The sequence below is a fragment of the Numida meleagris genome, chromosome 3, assembly GCF_002078875.1.
Source record: "Numida meleagris isolate 19003 breed g44 Domestic line chromosome 3, NumMel1.0, whole genome shotgun sequence".
Taxonomy (NCBI): Eukaryota; Metazoa; Chordata; class Aves; order Galliformes; family Numididae; genus Numida; species Numida meleagris.
The window spans coordinates 36,438,004-36,464,091 of NC_034411.1; the positions used below are offsets into that span (position 1 = coordinate 36,438,004).

Consider the following 26,088-nt stretch of genomic DNA (forward strand, 5'->3'; position numbering starts at 1 on the left):
GTGGCACTCCCGCACCAGGCAGAGGAGGCGGCGGAGGTGGCGGAGGAGGGACTCCCATACCAGGGAGAGGAGGCGGAGGAGGAGGGACTCCTGCACCAGGTAGAGGAGGAGGTGGTTGTGGTAAAGGGGCACCTGCACCAGGCAAGGGTGGTGGCAGAGGAGGAAATGGTGAGATGGCCCCTCCAGGCAGAGGTGGAGGAAGTGGTGGCACTCCCACTCCAGATAGGGGTGGTGCTGTGTGTGGAGGTGGCATTCCCAGGCCAGGCAGAGGAGGAGGTGGGGGAGGGATACCAGCTGCAGGTAAAGGTGGTGGTGGTGGAGGGGGTGGGATGCCCCAGCCAGAAGGAGGGAGTGGGACACCTGCTCCTGGTAGAGGCGGTGGCAGAGGTGGTGGTGGAACTCCAGTACATGGGAGAGAGGGAGTTGGAGGCAACACTGGTATCTCCCCACTTGGCAAAGGAGGAGGAGGTGGTGGTGGTGGCGGCAGCAGCTGTTGGGGTGCTATCATTACACCAGGCAAAGAGTGGTCCAGGTGTGGCATTGCTGGGCCAGCAAAAGGCAGAGGGGGTCCTGAGCCAGGAAGGGGTGGCGGGGGTGGTACTCCTGCCACGGGCATGGGAGCAGTGACAGAAGAGCCATGCACGCCAGGTACAGGAGCAGCAAGTTCAGTGGCCAATAGTGATGAGGGAATGCTACATGTGGACTCCGGGGGTAAAGAAAGGGAATGTTCACTACAAGTCACATTTCTAATACCTACTGATTGATGAGGAGCAGAAAACTCAGTCTCTCCTTCAAATGCAAGGGACAAATTAGCTTTGGGTCCTGGAAGAGGTGACTGTGGAGCAGTCTGTACTGATTGGCTTGCATCCAGTGGCACCGAGATTAACTTCGGTGACAGAATTAAGGAGATTTCAGAACAAAATGTAGGCTGTAATTCTAAAGCTGGCAATTTCTCAGATGGCTCTTCAGCTTTGCTGCTTTCCAAGTGCAGTGGTGAAGGGGGCAGTGGCAGTGCGTTGGCTGAAGGCATTGTGTGTATTGAATAATCTTCTGTTGGTGATGTTTGTACAGATCTTGCTTGTGACACAGTTCTGGGCACAGTCTCCTTTTCATTTGTTTGAAGAGTCACACTATTGAATTCCCTGCAGGCGGTATGCATGTGCTCATTTTCCTGCTCCCTCTCAGTAGTCTGTACTTCTGTAGTGGGGAACTGTTTCTCTAGTTCTGCAATTTTGGTCCTCAGATCCTCAATAGTTTGCTCAAGCTTCTGGATGACACTGGCACGCTCCTCAGATTTCACTTCAAAATCATCCTTTAAGAGAAAAGGAACATATAATAAACACAAACAAGATAACATTTGTTGCTATTAAATATAAAAGAGATTTGACAAAGAATGCTGGTATTCCAGAACTTCAGAGGTAAGCCAGTTTTGACAAGTCTTTAAAAACAGATATCATTTTGAATAGATGTATCTTACAATGGAAGAAAACAGTTTAGGAAAATGACTTGCTTCAGTATGAAACTACCTTCATCAGCATGAGCATGTTTCAGACTCTGATTACAGTTGGCAAAAGCAAAATTCCAGAGACATCTCTCTCCCCTCATACTCTAACCAAGAAAACAATCAGCCATTGAATACAAGTGCTTTAAGTGCATGTGTACACATTGATACACACCTATCATGGTGTGAAGGGCAATGCAACACTTCGTTATCTGGAAATATGTTAAGCATTTCTTCAAAGGGATGAAACTGTACATAACAGAGTCAAATACTTCCTACTGCTGGATTTCAATATATACACATTACTGATAAAATAAAAATTAGGAATGCAGAACATATTTAATGTTTACTTTTTGAAAGAAACTAATCCCAAAATGGAGAGTAACAGTGCTTCTTTCCATTCAGATGCTTGGGAAAGAAAGAAGACGAAATTAGGAGAGAACTCTCCTCCCACCTAAAATTTGAATCTCTTCTGCCAAGTGACAAACAGTGAATGAGTAAAGTTAGAAAAGCTTCTTGTCTGGAATGGTTATTCTGTGATTGTCAGCTTTCACATTTTTAATCTCTTTTTCTGAAACATCTGATCCTGCCTTCAGTAGATTGAGTAGAGAAACTATAAACCTTAAATAGCACAGTAATCCTTATATTCCTAAATATCAGAAAAAACCTACTAAATGCAGTGGGTATGTACTTTATCAAAAGGTACTAAAAGAAGAAACAGTCACAAAACAGCCATTAGTGCTTATTCAGGAATGTTGAGCAGTATATAGAACAGAAGTGACGTTACAATAGAAAGTTTTCTAATAATTTTTTTTTTCCTAGTTACATCCATTTACTTTTTAGCATTCTTTGTTATTTGTTTTTAATTTGGGATATTAGTCACCAGCATCAGCACTTCAAGCATTTAGATTAAGCTTGTCATGCAACAGGTTTTGCAAATATTTATGGCTAAACAGTTCAGTGCCTTTTTACACTTTCATGAAAGCAAACTTCATGGATGAGACTGTAGGCTTACTTCACAGGGAATCTTTCAAATATTTGGATTTTACAGGTCTTGAAAAGAAGCCTACAAATAAGCATACAATACCTGATTTACTAATTCCCTTGATTTGTTTCAGGAAGATGATGTTTTTCATCTCATCCTTTGACATACATATAAAAGCCAATTTTCTTTCTGGAAAATGAAGTTGTAACTTCCAGCTGGGGACTACTAATAAAATATAGGTTTATTAACAGTTACAAAATTGTTTCTGTACAAAATTGCTTTTAAACATAAGATTTCCATTTCATGTTTATCTTAGAGTTTTCCAGTTGTCCTAAAACAATCACAAAATTAAAAAGAAGCAGCTACTACACTTAAACCAAATACAGTGCGATTTTGAGTCTACTTTATCAAAACTAAGTCTTCTACATTGTCTGAACATTCTGGAATTGCAGTTTGATCTGAAAGTCACGTATTTCAACTTGTTCTCCCAACCAAACTTTGAATAGAAATATAAAATCAGAGAACATAAAGATTTTTGATGAATAGTGAAGGAATTAACATAGACATATTAACAAACAATATTATAACAAGGAAAAAAAAGGTTAAAGATACTTCCTTTACAGAGTGCTCAAGATACACTCCATTTCTGTTAATAGCTTAGTGTTTGTAGCGGCAACTGTTTTGTTAAGAACTTCATTATAAAGGAAAAAGATGAATATTCTATTATCTCTGTGTTTCATCTCCTCCTTTCCCCCCTACCAGTCACCTGCAAACACAGTATCAAGACCTATAAATTCTTTAAAAGACAACGCTATCAGAGGAAGTGTACCGCTAGGATTACTAAGGCCACACAGTTGTTGAGGAAAAAAATCAGTTTCCTCAGACTGTAACTCTCTTAAGATCCAATTTTAAAACTGAAAGAACTACCTACCTACAGTTATGCAACAGATACAGCTTTCCTATTCTAATTGAATTGGAAAATTTATTCTTGTCATTAAAAAAATAAAAACACCGAAGCCAGCAGGATTAAACACAATATTAAATGGTGCTGAAGAGATTTATCTTAACAATGGCTGATCTCAGAAGAATTGACTGTATTAAAAACTAACTTATTCAGATTATATTAAATTTTTCCACAAGACATAATTCTCGAATCCTGAAATGCAATAGGTACTACAGGAAAAACCTAGAAATCAGTGTTTTACAGGAGAATTTACTCTGTAGATCATGAAAGTTTCTTCAAGAAAAGTGTTTTTGTTTGTTATGGTTTTTTTTTCCTAAGAAGGCAGCCAAGAGGCATGATTAAGTAATTGAAGACAAGAAACAAAAATGTTTTGATGAACTAAAGTGACTTTTGACTTCAAGCCCTAGTACCACGTCTCAATGACAGCAGAAAAACTATTTCAAACAATCTTATTCACTTACTGTTACATTGTTATGTAAGAATCACAATTATATCCAGTTTCTCACATAGAAATACAAAAGACGTATATTATGAACATAGAAGACTTTGCTATGAATGCTGAGAGAACCACATCCTGCATTGATTCCATATTTGGTTCAAAAACAGAACAAAATCCATATTTATATGACTCAGGAATTATTCTAGATAAAAAGAGGATGCCCTCAGACTAGTTTCATTAGATTTCTGCCTCTCCTACAGCAGGAAGTTTGAAATCTTCCTCTTGAAAGACTTTTTTATTCTTTTTTTTTTATTCTTTTCTTTTTTTTTTAATCCTGAGTTTTATCAGAGAAACATAATACACAGCTCATTTCCACTAATAAGAAAGGAAATTTAAAGAACAGGCCAACCAAACCAAAACAAACAATAAGCCAAAACAAACAAACAAAACCATGAGTGATCAGAACTGAAAATTTGATCATTCATTAGAAGAACAAGCAAGAGAGAATTTTTTTTATATATATAAAAGACGGTAAAAAGCTGTTGATAAGAACCCGAATATCATGTTAAAAAAATGCACATCATAAAAGAAAGTTCATTTTTTAATCCAAAGTACAATTCCACTGCAGAAACCTACGGGTTTTAAAAGCAATATGTGGGAACTCTGTCTTGCCTAGAGTTCTTACCCAGGACCCAGGTACTGTGGAACAGTCTTCTTTCTGTAAAGAAAGAAAGAAAGGTGGATGCTTAAGCCTTTCTTTATCCAGATGAATTGTGTGAAAGCTGCGAGCAGGAAAAAAAAAAATCCACATGTGTATGAGTACAGAATGGCGCTCAGCATTCCTCAAACAAGTTCTACACATTCCATATGCAATGTGTTGGCTAAATCTGGGACTGCTGCCCTAATTGTGCCTGTGTTGTACTGATAGGCTTGTGAGCATGCAGTATCCAACAGATACTGCTCACTGTGTAAAAGCTTGTATACTTGAATCTACACACTTACAAACAGCCTGTACATTACAGCCAACTCATTCCAATCCCATCATGTTTGCACATACATGCATCAGCAGAAAAGCCGATCTATGTGGATAAAACATCTCCACTGTCATACATTTAGAAGTTCAGATCACAGCTACCTCTTCTAATGAGTCAGATTTCTCAGATGAATGTTTGAAATAAAATTTCCAGGCAGGGGAAAAAAACTGCAGAGTTTAGCAATAGGCTAAATGTATTTCTAAAAATCTCCTATTTGTATTGGAGACTATATTTATTGTCTATATATAGATTTAGTCCTAACCTAGCTAATTCTATGATTCTATGTATTGCATTCACTTACATGTTTTATGAACAGACATAATGTGCCTTTCTCTTCTGAAAATAAACTGAATGGAAGTCCTTAATGGCAGTTTTGGAATATTTGAAAAATAAAGACAATTTAGTTTTAGAAGATAAAGTCTTACAGTATTACGAACCCAAAAGTCGCATCATTACTTTGATCATTTTCAGCAGTTTGTTGCACAGAGTCATGATATTTCCTCTGTGTGGAATTCAAATTTTGATGACAGTATTATACTTTTTTCCCCACTCCTTCCCCTTTTTATTTTTTTCTCCTTTTGTTTCCCTGAAAGTACTAACTGTGTTGCTACCTGATTGCATCCATGCTCTTCAAATAGAAGCACATACATAAGCAGGACTAAGATGGAAAAACCAAAGATCTCTTAAAGTCTCCCAGTATGTCAGCACATGGTACTAACAGCATCCAGTTGTATGGAAGGATATTCTTTCCAATCAACCTTAAGGAGACATAACACTAACAGAAATTCTCAGTGCTACAGCTAATGTCAAAAGAGAAGTATTGATGGTCACTTGCATTCAAAACAACACAGCACGCATCTAACTGATTCTCATGTTTCACTTAATCCTCAAATCTCACTGCAACGTTTTAGTTTTACAATTACAGAAATTGAATCAATAGCTGGCAAATATGCCAATGGCTTCAGGGAGAACCACCGAAGGAGAAGAATCGGTATTGAATACTAGTTTCTTCCTCAGACTAGTAGACCATATCTCTTTTGAGAAGATTTTACTGTACTGAAGTTGTGCATATGGGGACAAAGGGTGTAAGTTTTCACATTAGTTTAAGCTATATTCCATGTTTTTTTCCTACAACCACAAAGAAATATGATGCTTACGCCCCCAAATAGCACTGAACAAGCAAGCTCTAGAAAGTTAAGTGTAGTGCTCTGCCCTGCCTGAAGTGATTAATTCTATTTGGTGGATGTGAGCTAATCTCCCACACAGAGACACAAGTGACACACTGCAACCATTGGATTACAGCAACCTATGCTGAGTTGGCACTGGGGCTCTTTATCTCTTCCTAAGCTGATGATCTAGGACAAGTCTATAGTCAGTTGAAAAGTTAGCATATCCTATTACAGATAGCAAAATTAACAAACAAACACTTAAATAACAAATTACAGAAATACAAAAATCAGTAATTATCGTAATTCAAATAGTTAAATAAGCAAATATAGGTTTGGCAGAGAAAACGGACCTGCAACCAAAGACGTGTTCATTACGAATGCCAGCTTCCAAAGCTAGAGGTAAGAAAGTAGTTTTTTTCCAGATGCAATTTCCTGAAGCATCCATTCCCAAACAGTTTTCTGAATGCCTTATCCCTGGGCTAAGCACACTTTGGAGGTTAAGAATCCATTTCTTTCCTGTTCCCATTTTTAGTCAGTAAACTGAAGATGCATGAAAGGTTGAAAACTTGCAGAGGTCTCTCTCTATGAAGTTGTAAGGCTCTTAGCTAAGTTGAAATGTGACTGTAGATTATCCCTAAGCTCCACTACAATGGGAGCCTCAAGAGTTTTTGCTGACTAGAGACAAAATAAGATAAAATTCTACAGAACCACTGACCACAGTGGTCAAGTGTAATTACTGTCTTCTATACTACTTCAGGTCTGCGCAAATAACTTTGAAAGAGCATACTCCATCTAGCTTCATTTATTCCAGAAAATGGTTTAAGTATTCTGTCACTCACCAGTGACAAATAGGTACATAACAGAACGGGTTTAGAGAAAAACTAAAGAAAACAGAGGTCTGTCTTTATTATTTTTAATATAATTTTATTGTGTCCATCTCTGCTGTCTCTTTAGATGTTCTGCTGTTTATCACAGAGACTGCTATAACAGAACTAGTTGCACTCAGATCTTTCAACAGCTGAAGAGAGAACTGAAACCTAGGCATCTATGCTATCAATCCAATAAGCAGCAGGTGCCTTAAGAGTCAAGGACTTCCTTAAAAGTAGGGATAGAAACTGTTGTGGATTTGACACACATTGACAAAAAAGCAAGAAAAGTGGTAGAAGAAAGGAAGTGATTTTCCACGCTATTTTCACTATGAGTCTAAAAGCTTTTCTATATATCAAAGCCAAGAAAACCAATTATTTCACTGTGTTAAAACGTAATTAAATCTGGCATACCTTGAACATTACTAAATTGGCATGCTATAGAAAGAAGCTGAACTTGTCTGGACTAGGCTTTTTTTTAAATTTAATCTGTAGATGGTTCAGCACCCTGGGTAGGTGCTGCTGTTTATTCTACCTCATTCTGTTATTTCTATATTCTTTATTTACAGGAGCTATAGTACTTTTTTATAATAGAAATAAAAAGTGATGATTCTATTGCCCAAATTTGAATGTTAATATAACTTGAATTTGTGACTCCTCCAATGTCTTTAATTCCTTACCCTTATGGTCCAGTACTGGAGGAAAAACAAGATAATGATTTTACAGGTTAAGTTTACCACATCCTGATACGCAAATGCCTAGAGTCTGATGCTTCTACACAGCGCGTGACCTTTCTTATACAAAAGCTCAGCCAGACCACAAAATGGGAGACTAATATATTGCTTTTGTTTCAGGCTTCAAACAGAGAATTGGCAGCAAAAAAAAAAAAAAAAATACCCTCAGCAAGAATAATTCTTCATAGAAAGGGATGAATATTCTTCACTGCCCTGAAACATGAGCCTGCTTCTCACTAAAGAAAAAGATTGTTGAGATGGAATCAGAGTCTTCACAAATATATCAATGAATATGCTGAAAGTAAGGGCTGGAAGCCAGTCAGCTTCTTTAACTCTTTAAAGTTGGAAAGATCTATTAAAAAAAAAAAGTTTACCATTTCAGATGAGAATATTAAATAAATCACAAAGGTCATCTCAAATGATTTAATTATGTTTTAAGAGTTTAAGTAAAAATTTTTTGGTATGATGGATATTAGAAAAAAATCTGTCTTTAGAGTAAGGTAAGTATTTGAAACAAAGCAAGTAATTTAACATTTGGGAGTACACGAGTTTATCTGTAATTTTGGGTTTTGAATATAACAATCAACATATCCTCAAAAATGAAAAAAATATGTATGTAAAAATCTGTATTTTCTATATAACTTTATGCCTGTCAAGCATTTCTATTCATCCGCTGCTCACTCAGAAATGACAATGCTCTGCTAGTATTTTATAAGTCTATAAAAGAGCAAGCAACAGAGAAAAACATACCAGTGCTAAGAGTCACACACAGGCATACAAAAGGTAACTCTTCCTAAACAAGCCCTATCCCTTTCAGTCATTTATATTTTGAGAAAGAATGAGAAACTCTCACACATTTTAGCCAAGGATTTTAAGTTCCACCACAAAATTCCACTTAAAATAAATCAGCCTTTCTATCCTTGTTTGTGACAGAAGTAAGGAAAGTCGGTAAATCTTGATCAACGTCAGTTGCACAGAATTTGCAACCACACAGCTCAGGCATTATTTTTCCTGGAACTTCAAGGTTGGTGCTACTTTTCAAAGAAGTTGAATATAAAATGACAAAGAATTCTGTCTGGTTCACCCCCCCCNCCCCCCCCACGTATAAGTCATAACCAAAAAGGAAATGGAGAACGGTCATTAAGCAAAATTTATATTCTGTTCTGCTATATTGTCATAAAAGTCTGTTTCGTAGAAATTGATGAAACACCTGAACTTATCCAGAAGTTTCTTGAGAATTACTTTAATCAACATTCATAAGAGAACTAGGAGTAACTTAAAATAAATCTAAGTTCCTTGGACCACAAATAATTTTAAACTCTTAACCTGCTGTAAGATGTCACATCAGAAATGTAGCAAGTAATGATACAGAACGTCTTCATCATTCTAGCACTGACTTGGCAAAGCAGGAAGCACATACCAGCAACTATCACAGATCCATCCCTGGAGATGAGCAAAGTCCTAAGAAATGAGGCCAAACATCTATGCTAGCCTTGCTTTGGGAAAAGTGTTGGTGGGACAGAGATTGAACAAAATGACCTCCTTATGTCTATTCAGCCCTAAAATACTCTATGATCTTTATATTATTTCATAGCTTTAATTGAGGTAGCTTGCCAAGTATTAAGGAGGAAAAACAATAAAACGCCTTTCAAATTTAAATGAGTATATGGGTAAAACATTTTGTAATGAACATTAAGAACATAGATGAGAACAAAACTACTTTCAGTCTTGCTAGGATCAGGCAGAAGAGTGCAAAGATGTGCTAGTATCTCTTCCCAAATACCAATGTTTTTGTTCTTTTTAAAGAAGTAAATAGTGGCTTCAAGTGAAACAGTGGAAGCCTATCCCAGAATTGTGAAGTCTGGATATGATTCAAAATATTAATACTTATTCTGAGAATCAGTTGCTTTTTTCCTACCACAGAGGCTTGATATATTAGATTCTGTTTATTCAAATACAGAGCCAGTGATTTGTATTCCATGAATATTTAATAACCAATAAAAAGAGATGCCTTTTGTTTATTTCTTTCCAACATCAGAAATAAATAAAAAAGGTTCAGAAAAGATTCAGGATAACAGTTGTTATCTACTTTCTAGTGGTCTTGTAGATTATACCAGTCAAATGGGTTTACAATCCTGGATTAATAACCAACAATAACAGAAAAAAGCATCTTAACAATGACAGCACAGAGTGTTCTGAACATTCAATATTTCATGATTTTTGTTATTTTTAGGATATAGTCCTCTTAGCCTTGGGAGATGCTCCAGTTACTTAAACCTTGGCCAAATTTAAATACAGTAGATGTGAATACCCTTTACAGGCTAGCTTCTTAACTGCCAGAAAGCCACCACTTTCAGACCAATAAATGTGTTGGCACCTGAGAGTATTTTAACGACTCCACTGATTTACCAGTGCGTTGCACGCTCCTTCAAAAATACTTAACTGCCATCTAGTGGCGGAGGAGGCCAACTTCTTCATGCTGCCTTTCAGGCGCTCAGTTTACGTAGTTCTTCCCTCAGTTCTACTATTTCTACTTGTGATCTCATCTTTCCTTCAGAGCCTTTCTGACACTAGCAGAATCCAGTGCTTTAAGCACAAAGCTTGGCTACAGGTTACATAGGAGGAAGAAGAGACAAGAACTGACACCTTCACTTCAAACTATATTGGAGTCTCAGCTTGGAGAATAGAACAGTCATGCTCAGTCAATAATTTCATATTAAAAAAAGTTTAGTCTGTTTATCTACTAGTGTTATAGAAAAAAAAATCTTAGCACTCATTAGGCTTGATATAGAAGAAACCAAACCATTGGAGCATGTTTAAGCTAAGAATAAGATCTAACATTAAGAAAAAAAGATCTCAATAAAATTGGAAACTTCTGCATAAAAACTGTGTTTCACAAACATTTAAGGACCAAGTGCACCTGATTTGTGCTTATCATGTCTGGGAGTTAGGTTTGACAAAGATTAGAGTCTCTTACTGCCCAAGCAATGTTCAGCTCTTGCACAGTTCCTATGACTCCATAAATGAATTATTTACCAGATTTCTATCATCTCTTGTGCCACAAAAAAAAATAAATAAATAAAAATTGTTTTCTTTCTGTACATTTTTGATAAAGCATAATTTATTCTTAAGGCTAACAAGAAAACACAGTACACCTACATTTGCTTACTTGCTTTAAGTGAAGCTACCCTAAATTGTAGCATTACATACTGAATGTAAAATTAGAATAAATTGCTGCACCCCAGAACTGCAAACTTAGATGATGTTGGGAAAGATTAGATTTTAAAAAAACTCAATTTTTTTTTTTTAACTTTTTGTTTTCTGTGATTGGGATACGCTAGCATGAAGTCGTAGGAAGTTTAAATTGACATTCTTAAAACAAAATATCTATTTGTGAGGACAAAGATCACTAATTATAGTATTTACTTTGTAAAACGCAATGAGTAGATTTCATTATCATTCCATTCATATAGTAAACTTCTTAGAAGTTTACTTCATTCATACTCTTCTCAATAAGACAACTGCATCTTCTGAAAATACCTATTTTTGTTCTCAAGAAAGAACATGCAAATTTAAGCTACATTTTAAAAAAGCCACAACATGGGAACTTGTCCCTTGTAAGCATAAAAAACATTTTTTTCTCCAGTTCCTACTGACCAGTTATTAACCAGTCTTGTCCATAGCAACTTTGCAAAGATGAGTGCTTTGTTATACAGAAATAAAACTCCATATCTTAAAAAAGAAATCCCTATTTTATTTGCTGTTGTAGAATCACTTCCCCATTTCAGACAAATCTTTTTTGCCTCACCACTATTTCTAAGAGTTATCTTTCTAAATTTTCTGTCATGAGATTTGAGTTGCATTCATGCCTCCAAGACAAAGTTAAGCTGTGACATTTTAGAGTAATGAAAGCTAAGTCCCAATCCAGCCAATATTTTCATATTTTTTAAATAGACTGATTATATATTTATCTTAAAGTGTATCACAGCCCTTTTTCTAATATTCATAAGTGTCAGAACCAGAACATCCCAGCAGTCGCTAAGTTATTAGCAAAAGGAATTAAAACAATTTGTACTTAAAGACTAGAGTAAGAAAAAAACTCCCCCTGAAAGGCATAGAGAGGGATTGTCATCAAAGTGTAGTAGTAGTTAGAAATATTGTAAGTGGATGGTCCAAGAGTCAGAGTTATAATGTTTTCAAAGTCAAAAGTATATTGAACACGGTAAAGTGTATCTTGCAATTTAACATTTTTAAAGCTAGAATTGTTTCCCTATGATATTGTTGGAAAGTGCACCAACAGATCATGCACCATAAATCTATTTTTAGTGCCTAAGATCTGCAAAAATGTTGTCTGGTTGTTACTACTAGTTGAAGTACATGGCATTTCAAGAAGGCATAAAATTTTGGTTGAGGGATTATTTGTTGGTAGAAATTAGGTGAACCAGACAAAAGCGAACAACTGAACTTGAAATGCTAGAAGGATAAGGTTTTTTTGGTTGGCAATTTTTCCCACTGTAAACGCAGTTTAAATACTCAATGCAATCCGTAATATAACCAAAATGCTAGAAATCAGATCTGAGACAGGAGACCAGACATCTTCAATAGGATGTAATTCATTACATTGGAATTCTGACCTTCAAGTACACGTACTCAGGGCTTTCTTTCTAAATTTCTGCTGAGTAGGCACTTATCACAGATGAAGAAGGAAAAAAAAAGGAAATATAAAATGCTTTGATAATAAGATGTGTAAAAGAACAAGAAATTTAGGTGACTGTCAAACAGTATGCTTTTGTTTCTGTGATGTCCCACTACTAAAGCTTAGATTTACATAATTGTTTAACAATTACAAGGTTTTTATTTCCTGTCTCTTACAACTCTATCAAATAGATAAAATAAAGCAAACGAAAACTGAGTTAAAATGTAGGGAAAATTACAATGTTACCATGAAAGATCAGGACTGCAAAAGAGAGAACAACTTGGCTCTTGCATAAAAGTACAGCTGCCAAATTTAAACATCAGGTTTGAAGCTCAAGTTTCTAAATGAGAACATTCAGTTTTTCCTCTTCTTCACTAAAGGAATTCCATCTAACAAAGATTTCTCTGTTTGCTCTGAGAAGACCGTGCAGACACTGTTGCTCTTTGGCAGTTCAAAACTAAGATTTGAAATGGCTGCCAGTTTATCTTGTTTTCCCCTCTGCTCAACAAATCCTGCACTAAAAACAATTGTTTTCCTACAACCTCTTTTTTAAATTGTGATTTTTGTAAATTAGCTGTTTTTGACTGAACAAGAGCAGTCTTAAAACTTTAGGAAATTAAGCCAAAAAATACAAGGTTGTGTCTAAAATCATAGAAGGAAGGAAACATTCAAGATATATTAATAAAAACACCTTAGAATGGCAAGAAAGTGGAGAATGTGGGAAGGGAGTAAAGGGCAGGGGGGAAGGGGGTGGCAAGGTGACACATGCTTTTACTTTAGAAGCCTTTTGCAGTGAATTTAATTAATGGATTTATTATAAGCAAGATAAATTATCACCATGGTACGTTTGCATTTGTTTCTAAGTCATATCAACCACATCAAATTACTTTTACACAATATGGAAAATTCTTTGTAAAAGAAGGGTTAGGGTAGGGAGGAAATTTGAGAGTAAACATAGTTGATCAGTTTCAAATTTTGTGCTAGGTCTCCCCTTCTTCGTTATCACCTACTTGGATAACAGGAGCCAACACTTGCTTTCTTCAAAAAAAAACTTACAAACTAAGTAAAGAATGAAATGATAGAGCTCAAGAAGAAACATTTCATAGTGTTACATCACATTAAACAAAAAGTACAAACTATAACAAGAATGAATTGACAATAGTACAGGATTTATCTCCAAACCTGATGGAAGAAGTTAGTTTTACCATCTTGCTCTGTAAAGTTTTATATATAAAAGAATATTCAACATGCATACATATTAACTGTTTGGGTCAGTACAGAAATGCTTTCATTTCACCCATGCACATTTTCTAATATTAAGGTTCTTCCACTCTGATCTTCAATGTAAACCAGAGAGAAGAACAGTACGGCAAGAACCTGAGAACACTTGTCAATGAGGTAATCATGCATACAAAGTGCTTATTGGTGTTATTCATTGATGAATAATTGTACAGAATGGAAGAAGTTCACATTACTGCTATAAGAAGTGAACAGTGGACAAAAGGGATGGAAATCTCTAACACTAGCAAATGGAATGAAGTAATCAGACAACATAAGTGACTGATGTAGAATAAAAATGCATGGCACAAATATAATTTAAGCTTAAGATACTGCAGCATAGAATATTTTTGTGATATAACTCATGAGCTTTGGTCTTTAAATGTTCTTAATTATGGAGAGAGGAGAATTTAGGTTATCGACTAGAAGTACTCTTCAAATGTTTGGTAAGGCTAAACCATACAGGTAAGGCACCTCTCCCCATCCATGCTCATAAAATCCCTGCTTGAATCTGGATTAAATCGGCAAGTCTAACAAAGAATAGAATGTATTTTATTAGATATTACTTGCTTTCTACCTCAAAAATAAACTCAATGATTATTTTTAGAAAACACAGCCATTAATATACAAGAAAGGGCTGTGGTTGAGGAGAGAAGATAGATCAGATCTAACACTCTATGAAAAAAAAAATCTGTGCCACTGCTAGTCACACAAACTTCTGTAGATAAACTGATATTACCAGAGTTTCTATCACTATTTCTAAGTGATACCATTAGATCTCTGGAACAAAGCATTACTTCAGAGCAAAGTGAACAATAATTTGACAATAATCACTAAAAGCAGGCAGGAACATTTAATCTCTGTCCCTAGATACACAATGGAGCATATGAGGATTTTGAAATAAAAATTTAGATTGAAAAGAAAACACTTAAATATTTACATTTTGAAAATTCATTACACAAGACAAGAACTATTGCATACATGTCCAAAGTACTACTTTCCAAGCCTTTTTATAGAATGCTAGTTAGAATGCTTGGATCAGGATCTTACCTGTACCTGATGAACATCATCTATGTGCTGTTTTTCTGCTTCTAGCACAGTAGACTTCAACTCTGAATCTGAAAAAAAAACATAGATATAGATAAACACAGTTGTATTTCATTGATTGTTCAAAATACATATTAAGGATTTAATGAAAAGAGGATAATTAAGAAAACATTACCGTCCTACTTTCCTAATTATACATTTAAAGTTAATTAAAAGCTAGCCTGAACTCAGTGTCCTATGTATTTGTTAAAATTCAACATTAAATGGTATCATCTTAAAAATATAATACATAGAACTTCAAAAACTCTATTTTGATTGTCAAAATTTGTCATTTAAAGAAAAATAGTTACTTACAGCTTTGTTATCTACATGTCACCAAAGGTTAAACAGTAATTCCCATGATTATTCTTTGCATCCTGCCTCATTAAGAAGTATTTCATAAAATCACAGAAAAGCTTGGGTTGATAGAGACCTCAAAGATATTCCAGTTCAGTTGTCCTGCAGCAGTGAGGGTTGCCACCCACTAGGTCAGGCTGTCCAGGGCCCATATGAAAGGCCATGTATACAAACAGTAATTCAGTCACACATCACAAAAAAGGTGTGAATATTTCCGGATTCACGTGCAGTATCACTCACCTCCATGTTCTTCCACGCAGCAAGTACATAATCAAACAAAAAAATTATTAATTTACCTGAGTTTTATTCAGAGAACATCTATTTTCTCCTTTTCCTTCCATTCATCACATGGCAAATTTACATCAACAGATAACATTTCAGTAAGTCAACACAGAAAGTAAATCGATAACTATTTATACTCCATTTAGAAATGGTAGCAATACACAATTTTCCTTTTTATCTCTAATTCTAATTGCTTAAATTTTTTTGCAGTATTTAAGAGGGCAGTGACTGAGATAAGGATAGACAAATACTATACACATTATATAAATATAGTAGGAATAATTAAATAGAACAACACTGGATAGAAACAGTGTATAAAATGAACATATTTAGAAGTCTATCTATATAGTTGAAAGACTATCAAATTAATAAAAATAGTAAAATTCTATATTTCAAAATATTTTTAAATCATTGTTCATCTAGGTGTTAGAAACATTAGACTCGTTTACTTGCACTAGCCTCTGCCATGCTAAAATCTCAAAGTAAAATAATGAATGAAATATTCCTTCCTTTGTTTTTCAAGATTAGTCACTCTGATTGCATATCCATCAGCTAAGTCTCCAAGAAAGACAAACCAAAGTACATGGCAAGGAATTCAGTTACCTCATATGTCAGCATTCTTATTGAATACAAAATAAAATAGTAAATAGATCATCAAGAAAAACTGGACTATTGTAATAATCCAGTACTGGATCATCCCACACCCTGAACTGCATCAGTAAGATGCATGCATTAATGTTTCCTTGACCAGTAATAGAGTTGCTTTGGTAAAAGACACTGCATAAAAAGAATTATATAGTAGCACTGCATTTTTGTTGGCACGGCTTATTTTGTTTGTGAGCGCTGGAATAAGTGACACCGGTAAAAAAAAGTTTTGCCATAACAAATGATGTCCTTGCAAGGAGTACTTTGCTCTTGTTCCAAAAGAAGTGGTATCAAAGAAAGGGAAATCTGAAATTAACTCCACCCAAATGCTACAAGAAATATAAAGAGATCTGTTGAAATAATGACTTAATTCTTCAAATTGAGTAAAAAGAAAGGAATGGTAGGAAATTGAAAGTTCGAGAATACCAAATGTCTCTCCATGGAGATCATGGAGATGAATGCAGCCAGGAAGCACTGAGAGCCATTGCATATTAATGCAACACTAAACCTCTGATAACCTGTGGCATTCACCCATCAACACTATTAACAGAAAACAGGTTTGAAATTCTCTTTTAAACTTCTTGGTAAGGGTTTTTAATTTTATTCAACTCTCAACTAAAACAAATCTTTCAATGACTACGCAGAAAATTTCTAAATTAGACTGGTAGAGTAATCCCATGAATTTTAAGATAAGTTGACTTTTAAACAAGATCTCAAATTTATTTTTCAGATATGTTTTCCCTACCTTTGTGTCAACAGAGAACTGCTGAATCTACAACGGAGTAACTCATACCACTCTGATAACTTACAGTCTATCACCAGAGGCCTTCTGAACTTTTCTGTATTTTTAAGAAAAAAGAGCCAATATTTCATAGCTTTGAGTAAATATTAACTGGAAAAGAACAAAGGTTACAACACCTGGTAAAACCTATTAGTCAGCAGATGCCAGGTGCACATCTTGATCACCAGCAAATGTACATTTTTTGTTAAATATTTTTTATTAGATTCATGCTAGCTAACAGTATTTCTGATTTTAATCCAAGATCTTCTAAATCAGATCTGTTAGAAATTAATATCTTAACTTTGCAACTTGGATTCTAAAAGGCAGCAGTTCCCCCCAGTGCCATATATATACATCTTGTCTGCATCCAAGAAGTATACCTGCTTCTGGAATTTTAAGTCTTTGTTCTTCATCTGGAGGTTTGGGTGGGGGCCACACAGATGGAATTCTCCTTGGAAAGCTTCCTTCGATGTAATCTGATGAATGTGTGGGCTGGCTAACTGCAGCCCAAGTATAAAGCTGGTCTTGCTGTGGTCATTAAAAAAAAAAAAGAAAGATTGAGAAATTCATATATAAAAACAATATCAAAATATCAAAGTCTTTGTTTCCAACACAGAGTTTATTATCCATCCCTATATCAAGGCAGCTTTCTTTTTTATACTCTCCATCTTGTGCAAAGACTTAGCATAAACCTATATTGAAAGAACTGAATGTTCTGATATTGAAATAACATTATTAACAATATAAAAACCAATCTTATCTACAGCACAAAAAGAGGCTAGAATACAGTTCAGCATTTCTAGAGTGTGCAAGGAACTCCAACACCTTTTCTTAGAGAGATAGAAGTTTCTGTCCAGAATGACTATACTACTTTAAATAGGGCTAGTTTACAGTTCAGAAAGGAAAAAATACTTCAATCCATATATATACTTTACATCATATCCGCAGACCAGAAAAGGCCACCGAGTATTCTTAGGATCCTTTCAGAATAAACTGAACTAATTATTCTTTACACCTCGGCTAATCTGTTTTTAACATTAAAATTTCTGTATTCATAGAGAGACAGATAAAAAGGTGAGTTCGTTTTTAGAAGAAAAAAGCAAATTAAAGTGTTCTAAATCATCTGGTGTCAGATGCAAAGATCACATTTATGATCCCTCTTTTGCACTCTTCTCTTAGTCCAATATTGGTAATGTTTTCCTGCATATTTCATTTTCAATATTAAACTTGTTTAGAATCTATGTAAAAGAAAAAAAAAGTATTGAAGACAGACACAGGGGAAGAACAAAACTCATTTAACTTTTTGGGATAATTTCTACTCCATGTGACTAAGCTTTTATTTCTTTAAAAATAAGTTGTGATAAGATAAAAACTTTAAGGTACAACTTTATTCCAAACAACTTAATTAAAACAGGCAAATGCAGGTTATAAAGGAAAAAATCTGCTGCAAATATAGTGGAAAGAAGCTTATTAGATCTTTCCAGCATGAAAAACATTATAATAATCTAGACACAAACAGACTTTGAATAAAGGTGAAAATAAAGGTAAAAATAAAAATCTTTATGCAATAATGAAAATCTTTATATGAAATTACATCAAATTCTTTACTTAGACTTTTAAAGGAAGATAGCATTAATGGCTATCCTTTTCTCACTTGCTATCCAAACAGGCATGGTTAATGCAATTCTTTCAGTAACTTGGTACTTTCCATTTATCCAATTAATGCAAATTTTTGCTTTTTAGAAGATAAACATTTCCAGGCATCAGCCTAAATTTCAATAACACGGGAGTAAAAGGGAGAAAGAGAGAGAGGGATACCTGTAGATACTTTATAAAGAAAAGGAAATGGTGCTAAATATTGCTATTTATCTTTTTTTCTGCGCCATCCAAATCTCAAAAACAGAGGAAAATATTTCTGAAACAAACCAGAACAAAATATTGTCGCCCATTGTATTGCTTAGACTTGGAAACCTTACACAATCCAAGGAACAAGGAAAAGAACAACTTTTGCAGAGGATTAGCTGGGTAATCACAGTCAGTTTTCACTGGGATTATATGTAGGGTTATAGAGAAAAAAAACAGAAAATGGCAATAGATTGTAGATTATGTTGACATAATATAAATGGAAGACAAACTATTCCCAGACATGATATTTCAGTATCTAGAAAGATATAGCATAACCTTTCAACAAATAAGCTTTGAAGCATGATTAGTCTACTGGAATTTTTTTTAAAAAAAATCACAATATATCTCAGAATTATTATGCAATTAGAATATATTATCAGAGTAACAAAATATGAAGTACCTGTGTTCCTGCTAATATAATTTAAAGCATATAAATTATGAGAAGTTAAGACATCGCACAACTCCATCCTATACTCCTAAACCTTGGTTACTGTAGAAGAATTTTTTATTTGTTGTTGTTTTGCTTGTTTTGGAATATTTTATTTTGTATTTGACACAAAGAAGGACGAGGGAAGAGATCTGTAATGTAATAGATATTTACAGAGACATATGACAATTTGTAAAAATGACTGGTTATAATCGAAAGGCATCAATGTTCAACATATAAGCAAGATATTTAACACCACCTGATTACTTGCAAACTTAAAACAGAATTTCAGGTATGAAAATTCCTTTTCACAGAAAGGTAGTTTGAAAAACTTCCCAAGTTGATATTCTACATGCTGCACTGAAAATGGGAAAAGATTTATCCTATCTTTACTTCCACACCCTTCAAGAGACAAATCATTTGAACTTCCTAATTCTTAATCACTCAAGATACTGTCCAAAATCTCTTTGCCTTTAGTCTTTAGCTCCTTTGCAGTTAATATACTAACACATCACATTTTTTCTTTTCCAAAACTGATAATGCTACAAATTTGCATGATCATAGAATGACCCGGGTTGAAAAGGACCTTAAAGATCTAGTTTCAGCCCCCCCTACTGTGTGCAGGGTCACCAACCACCAGACCAGGCTGCCCAGAGCCACATCCAGCCTGGCCTTGAACACATCCACATCCACAACCCCCCCGGGCAACCTGTTCCAGTGCGTCACCACCCTCTGAGTGAAAAACTTCCTCCTAATATCTAACCTACATCTCCCCTGTCTTATTTTGATAAAGGCTATATGCAGTCAGTCCTATGGTGCTGAAGTACTATTCAAGCAAAATAAACAACAACAAAAAATCCAAATAAAGTATCCATGTTTTCTTTTACCATTAATAAATATACTGTTGAGATACATGAAACTACTGACTTCTACATCTAACAACTACTTCTGTAATATTTCCACTTCAAAGACCATGTTTCCTACCTATCATTAGAAGCACAGCAAATTCATTCTCTTACCGTGATCAAGCATTGAATACATCTAGAATTTCCACTTTGTCTTGCGCAGTCTCCACTATTAAAGAGTATAAAGCACTGCTTTTGGATAAAACAAATAATCCTTCTACTGAGTGATTCCAGTCTTATTTATTTTGACTCAATTCTGGACAGACATTGAGAGCTTAAAGCTCCCTGAGTCCAGTGCACTAAATGTTATGTCAAGTAGAGAATTCTGGTTTTCACACATCCTTACACAGCACTTTCCACTGGTTCTTAAAGCTGCAGAGCATTGGCACATGAGTGAGGCAAACTGCCTCTTCCCATAGCTCAGAAAGAGTTTTCTAAGGTAAGAGCTCCAAGGAGCTTGCTTGTTCCACATTGTATGCAAATGTTTGTACTTCAGACAGCACTACCTTCTTCACTGCAGATGGATGGGAAATATTCCCATTCAGAAAGTTTAACCATTCTAATATACTGAGTATACAACTGCCTTTTCCCACTGCATGTAAATAGTTAATTGGACAAGCAAGGTTTTAGTTTGAGAAATTAGAGCCGATCCACCTCAGAATGCTCTTATCAGCAGGAGACTGCTTTATTTTAAGCAGCTCTTAAAATAAAGGAATCAATACCATCAAGAAAAGGAAAAGTGGTTTACTTTTTGATGAGAGGTTCTGTAGCAAAGCTTCATCTAACTACTGCCAAGAAAGTGGAGTATTAAATACAGCTCTCAGGTTCTACTACCTTTGGCTGTATTAGTGAACACAAATGCCTTGCAAGGCTGAAAATCAGCAAGTCAGTGAGAATACTGTACTATATGGCTGATGTAGCATTCTATTCCCATGAACTAAATTGGTGACTAAGCACTTTAGTCATCCAACTGATTTGCTTCTTTTTAGAAAACCAAGGTGCCTCAACAACACACTTAAAAAATACCTCCCAAGCTCCACAAGTCATGAAACACTTCTTTCCATTGATAATTTAGACAAGATTTTATCCTCTTCAGCAAAACAGAACAAACTTGATGGCATCAAATTTTGTTAATATTTCAGTCTTGTGTCCAGGGGATAAGAAAGGTCAAGAGAGTAAATATCTCTGGCGCGGGCTACCATGGGAAAAAAAAAAAAAGTCAGTTTTGGATTTCAACATCAATTCTTATTTAATTCCAGAGTTACTGTCTTGGTCTTCCTGTTACACAATAATTGTCTGGATTTAATATAGCTTGAAAGATTGAACTTGTGCATTTAACTGATTCTCTCACAATGAAATACGAGAACCTGAAGATCTAGTCTCCTTACACATGAGACTCAAACTTCCACATGGAAGATGACATCCCAAGAGCACTAGCTTATCAGCTGTTACTTAGATCACCTGGCCCTGTATACTTTCACTTTCTCAGGAACTTGTAATCAAGTTGCAAGGAGATGCTTTAGCATGTGTTTGTTTCACCTACTCTAATACAGTTCTGCAATTAGTCTGATTCTGAAAAACATGAATTTTCCAGAGGAAGCTGTTTAATCAGAAAATCCCTTTCACCTCATTTCCATTTGAAAATGTGATTATTACCACTTTAAAAACTTCCTCTTGAAATTACATGAAAAAATGCACAAAGGCCAAGAGTAACAATTATTAAAAAATATGCAACTAAAATTTAGAAAAGGAAGCAGCATAATACTTCAGATCAGTGAACATCCAACTGTTTTCATGTTCCTACTCTTAGGAACACTCAGAGTTGTTTACCACAAACAGCAAAAGTGTCACAAAGTATGATTGGGCAGCAGAAAAGGAAGAGGAGTTATGAGGAGTTCAATTTAGCCAAACTCAACTACCATGGTAACTACATGACAAACAAAGATTAAGTTGCAGATTAACAAACTGTCTTCTCTGTTCTATGCCACAACTTTTCTTTGTTTACTTAAAAGTGTTTTTCACTTGTATTCATAGATACAATGTATCTATTTTCATAATGTATTCATAGATACATTTTTTTTTGTGTTCAGAAGCAAAACACAAAACTACTTAGAAAGTTTGTCAGAAAAAAAGAAGCATAAAACAGCTACCAAGGGAAAAATAATGCCCATAGCTTAAGACTGTAAAGTATGAACCAGAAAGTATGGAATAAGAAGTCAAAATGAAGAACTAGATATCTAATCTAGCAATTTCAACTACTGGATAAAATGCAGACAAGTGCCAAGTACAGTCAAAGTTTCTTAATAACGATGAAATTGAATATAGTTGCCTTGCTTTGATAAGAGAATGTCAGCTTTTATGGGTGTCCAAACAGTTTCAATTCTAATGCAAATTTATTTATTATATAGAATTTACTGATGACTGCCCAAATACAGCCATCTTCTACCTCCTGTGATATATCATTAATTGAGTAGCTAAGTAGGGGAATAAGACCTCTTTTGAAAGTTGTGATTATACTAATGTCTGCAGAAATTGCCTGGGATACATTCTTGCCAAAGATGAACTGTTTAGCCAGCTCAACCTTACGTTGAGCTCTAATAGGATTATATAATGAGGTAACATGCTGAAAAGATTAAGATCTGTACTATGTAAGTAAGATTATTTAATAACATACCACAGTCATCGGGACTGACAGTCTTCCACAAAGCATTAATTTCTTACATACATTTGAATCAGAGGGTATAACTGATTTTCATTTGATTCCTTAGGAGCACTTTTGAACAAGTCATAACTGCTAAAAAGGAGGAAACTGAGAAAGAAAACCAGGCTACAGTAACTAAAAAAATTACCAATTTGGAGAACATTCTTTGAACAGGCTTTCCTTAATCTATCCTTCTAAAAGTTTTGCATACACTAGATTGGTCTACTTTTTTTCAAATATACTTCTTAATTTCTTTCATAAACAGGCAGAATAATATGCAGTAAAGATAATGTGACAAGTAAGAAGCCATGACACCCAAAAGCCAATAATTAGCAGCCCCTCTAATAGGCAGGAAACTAGCAAAGAGGCAATCTTATTTCCAGAGAATGAATCTGCCATTGTACATTTACTTATTCTTTGTTATTATAAAACAAGTAGATAGAAAAAGCTGGAGTGAAAGCTTTCACTGCTGCTCAACAGCAAACATATTAAAAATCCCAGTCTGTCTGCTTCTGTTAGCTTTAGAGCTTTGCTCAACTTTTATTTTTCAGACTAATCTTTTATTCTGGACATCTAACAGATTTTTTTTCCCAAAGAAATAACTGACAAAATGGGCCAAGATAGAACAAACAAACAAAAAATCTAATAGTAGCTCTCTCAAGTTTCTATTATTTGGGCTACAACTTGAAATAAAGGTCATCTTTTTGTCAAATTTCAGGAACATGCTATTTCTTACCATCATTAAAATCCATCCATAATCTGACCAGAATGTAAATCTCTGCAGAGACATATCCTCAGCAAAAATTTCATGAGAGACGCTAGCTGTCTGATGATTCATGCTTTCACTGGGTATTCTTTGGTACTTTACGTTTACCATATACTAACAAAGGAGCGAGCATCTACAAAGCATAACGCACAGCAGAAATACAAGTGCAAAAAAGGCAAGAGTTGTGAAAGTTGTCTTTACTCTTAATGTATTGTCTAATACAAGTCAGTGTGAAAATAAAGAAACAAGATCCAGTGAGAAAAGTAAAGAAGGTTATATACAATTATTTAATGGGGTGAGGCAGAGCCCCACATTAACATTTGGAATAGCCTAAGAGAAAGAAAGAAACAAACAGTTCTCTGCTACATTGCTGAGAACGCAGGCAGAAGTTTGGATACTTGCAGAACTAAAGGTGACCACCGGACATGAGTAATCAAAAAAGATGAGAATACAACTGCAAATATTGCAAGCCAGAAGAGAGTTCTGAATTAGCCATGTCAAATTAAACATGAATGTAAACAGATTATTTAAAAGTCATCTCAGGCCACAAGCAATAGATCTCAGAGTGAACAAAACTTACTGAATTACTTTCATAAACTGTAACCTCTTTAAAAAAATGCCTGTAGGACCAGATTAAGCAAAAGAGGAATAAGGGGTTTTATTCAACATGAAAAAAAAAACAAAAAAGAAACAAAGCTAAGTTAAAACTCAGAAATACATGTGATCAGTCACAAAAGGAAAAAAGAAGACTTACAAAGAAGGATTTCAGTGGAAAAAAAAGTTGGCAATCCAGCAAAAACACATGCTGAAGGAGTGACCTAAGAGACTTTATAAGAACCAGACTAAGACAAAAATCAAAACAGTCCCATGAGTAACCTTAAGGAATAAGCGATCACGAGAGTTTGATGTAGCAGGGAGGGAAGACAAGGAGGTGGTAGATAAACCTGGCTCTGATCAGGACAGGGATACAGGAGTTTTGCTGATGGCAGTTTCAGCTGAGTGAAAAGGACACTGGCTAAACTGGAGGTGATCCAGCATGGAACTGGAGGCAATGGCTGTTATGCAGCATGTCTGATGAACTCAGATCAAGGAAGAATATGGGACCGGCTGTGTTCCCACTTTTGGGTAAAGTCAAAGACGATGCATTGCCTAATTCTAGATAGGTGAAATTTTAAACATTGCTTAAGGTTGGTCTAACTCCTCTGTCAATGGCTGGATCAACACTAAAATCCTGTTTGTTTTTTTTGGGGGGAGGATTTTCTTTTTCTTTTCAGTAAATGTTGCAAGCAAAGCTCTAAAGGAGATGAGATTAACTAAATATTTGCTAAAACCAGGAGAACTGAAAATATTGCTAAAAATGTTTCAAACAAATTGATGAAACATATTTTGCAGTAACCTTATTAAGATGTGATGTTAAATTGCCTGAATAACATTAGTTTTATAGTCATACTCCATATTCAATTTTTCTTCAATTAATCCTCTTCCCCCCAAAAAAGAAATCCTATAGTTAAAAAATACTTTCAACTTTAAAAAAAAACAATAATTCAGTGTTGCTATAGGGATTTTGTAGAAAAGCTCTGTTATATGGGAAAGCTTGTTTTTTTAAGAATATGTCCAGACATTTATTCTTCATGTTTCCTTTATCATTTATATTACAGTACCCACCAGCAAGTTGAAAAATATTTAAAACATTAAAAATACTCAAGTTTTCTCATATCCATGCCAATCATTTGTTAACCATATATAAGCAAGTTTCATCTTTACGCGTAAAATAGAGACGATCTGAAAAAACTCTGGTTATCTTCAGTCATGTAATTTCATGCACAGACTGACTAAAGCTAAATGTTAATGGAAAAGATCACTATAATAAGTTCACTGTAAAACTTCAATTGCAGTATCATACAGTAGAATTAAGTCTTAAATTTGAATTTATTATCAAAGAGGAAGGAACAATGTGTGAGGCAATGTCTATAACACTGTCCTTTCTAAAGTGCTGTAACCATATGCAAATGCCACCAATAACAGCACTGCGGCCAGTTAGCCCAAAGGCAGAGATAACAATGTGGTTGGAGTCCCAGTAAATTTGTACTGATACTTGCTCGATTTCATATCCAAAGCCTTTTCAGGAGGGGAAAAAAATTGTCTGTGTAGATGTCTAGATGTATAATTTGAGTTACATTTGTAATGTGCTCTCTTTGTTTTGCTTTTGGCTGATTTTTTATTTATATAAATATTTTTTTTTTTGGTGAGGCAGCTATTAGATTTAAATATTGGTAGTCCTATAGAATACCTGGATTCATAGAAATACTTTATGGAAAAAAGACTAAAAAAAACCACCCAGATACAGAGCAACAGCACACACAAAGATGAGTTATAATGCCAAGAAACCAAGTAAGCTTAACTATGTACAGAAGTGTATGTATGCGAGATCGGGAAGTTGGCTGGCCATTTTTAGAAGGGCTATTTTCATTAAACAGGCTAACCTTATCCAGACTGATCGTCTCTCTCAGGCAATCATAAGGCACTGACAAATTACGTCCCCCTTGAAAAAACAGACAAAAGAAAAC

At 35.1% G+C, this 26,088-nt stretch overlaps 1 protein-coding gene across 3 annotated transcripts in view; it reads right to left on the reverse strand.

The window, feature by feature from the left end:
- The window catches only part of FMN2 (formin 2), a 151,506-nt gene that overhangs the window by 105,012 nt on the left and 20,406 nt on the right, over positions 1 to 26,088 (reverse strand). For 2 of the 3 annotated variants that reach the window (XM_021392687.1, XM_021392689.1), the window contains exons 4-7: positions 17,198 to 17,345; positions 14,717 to 14,784; positions 4,575 to 4,607; positions 1 to 1,312 (exon numbers count right to left, since the gene is read on the reverse strand). In XM_021392687.1, the coding sequence (XP_021248362.1) occupies positions 1 to 1,312; positions 4,575 to 4,607; positions 14,717 to 14,784; positions 17,198 to 17,345 (1,561 nt within the window). The remainder of the gene's footprint in view (positions 1,313 to 4,574; positions 4,608 to 14,716; positions 14,785 to 17,197; positions 17,346 to 26,088) is intronic. The other variant, XM_021392688.1, reaches the window with a different exon arrangement.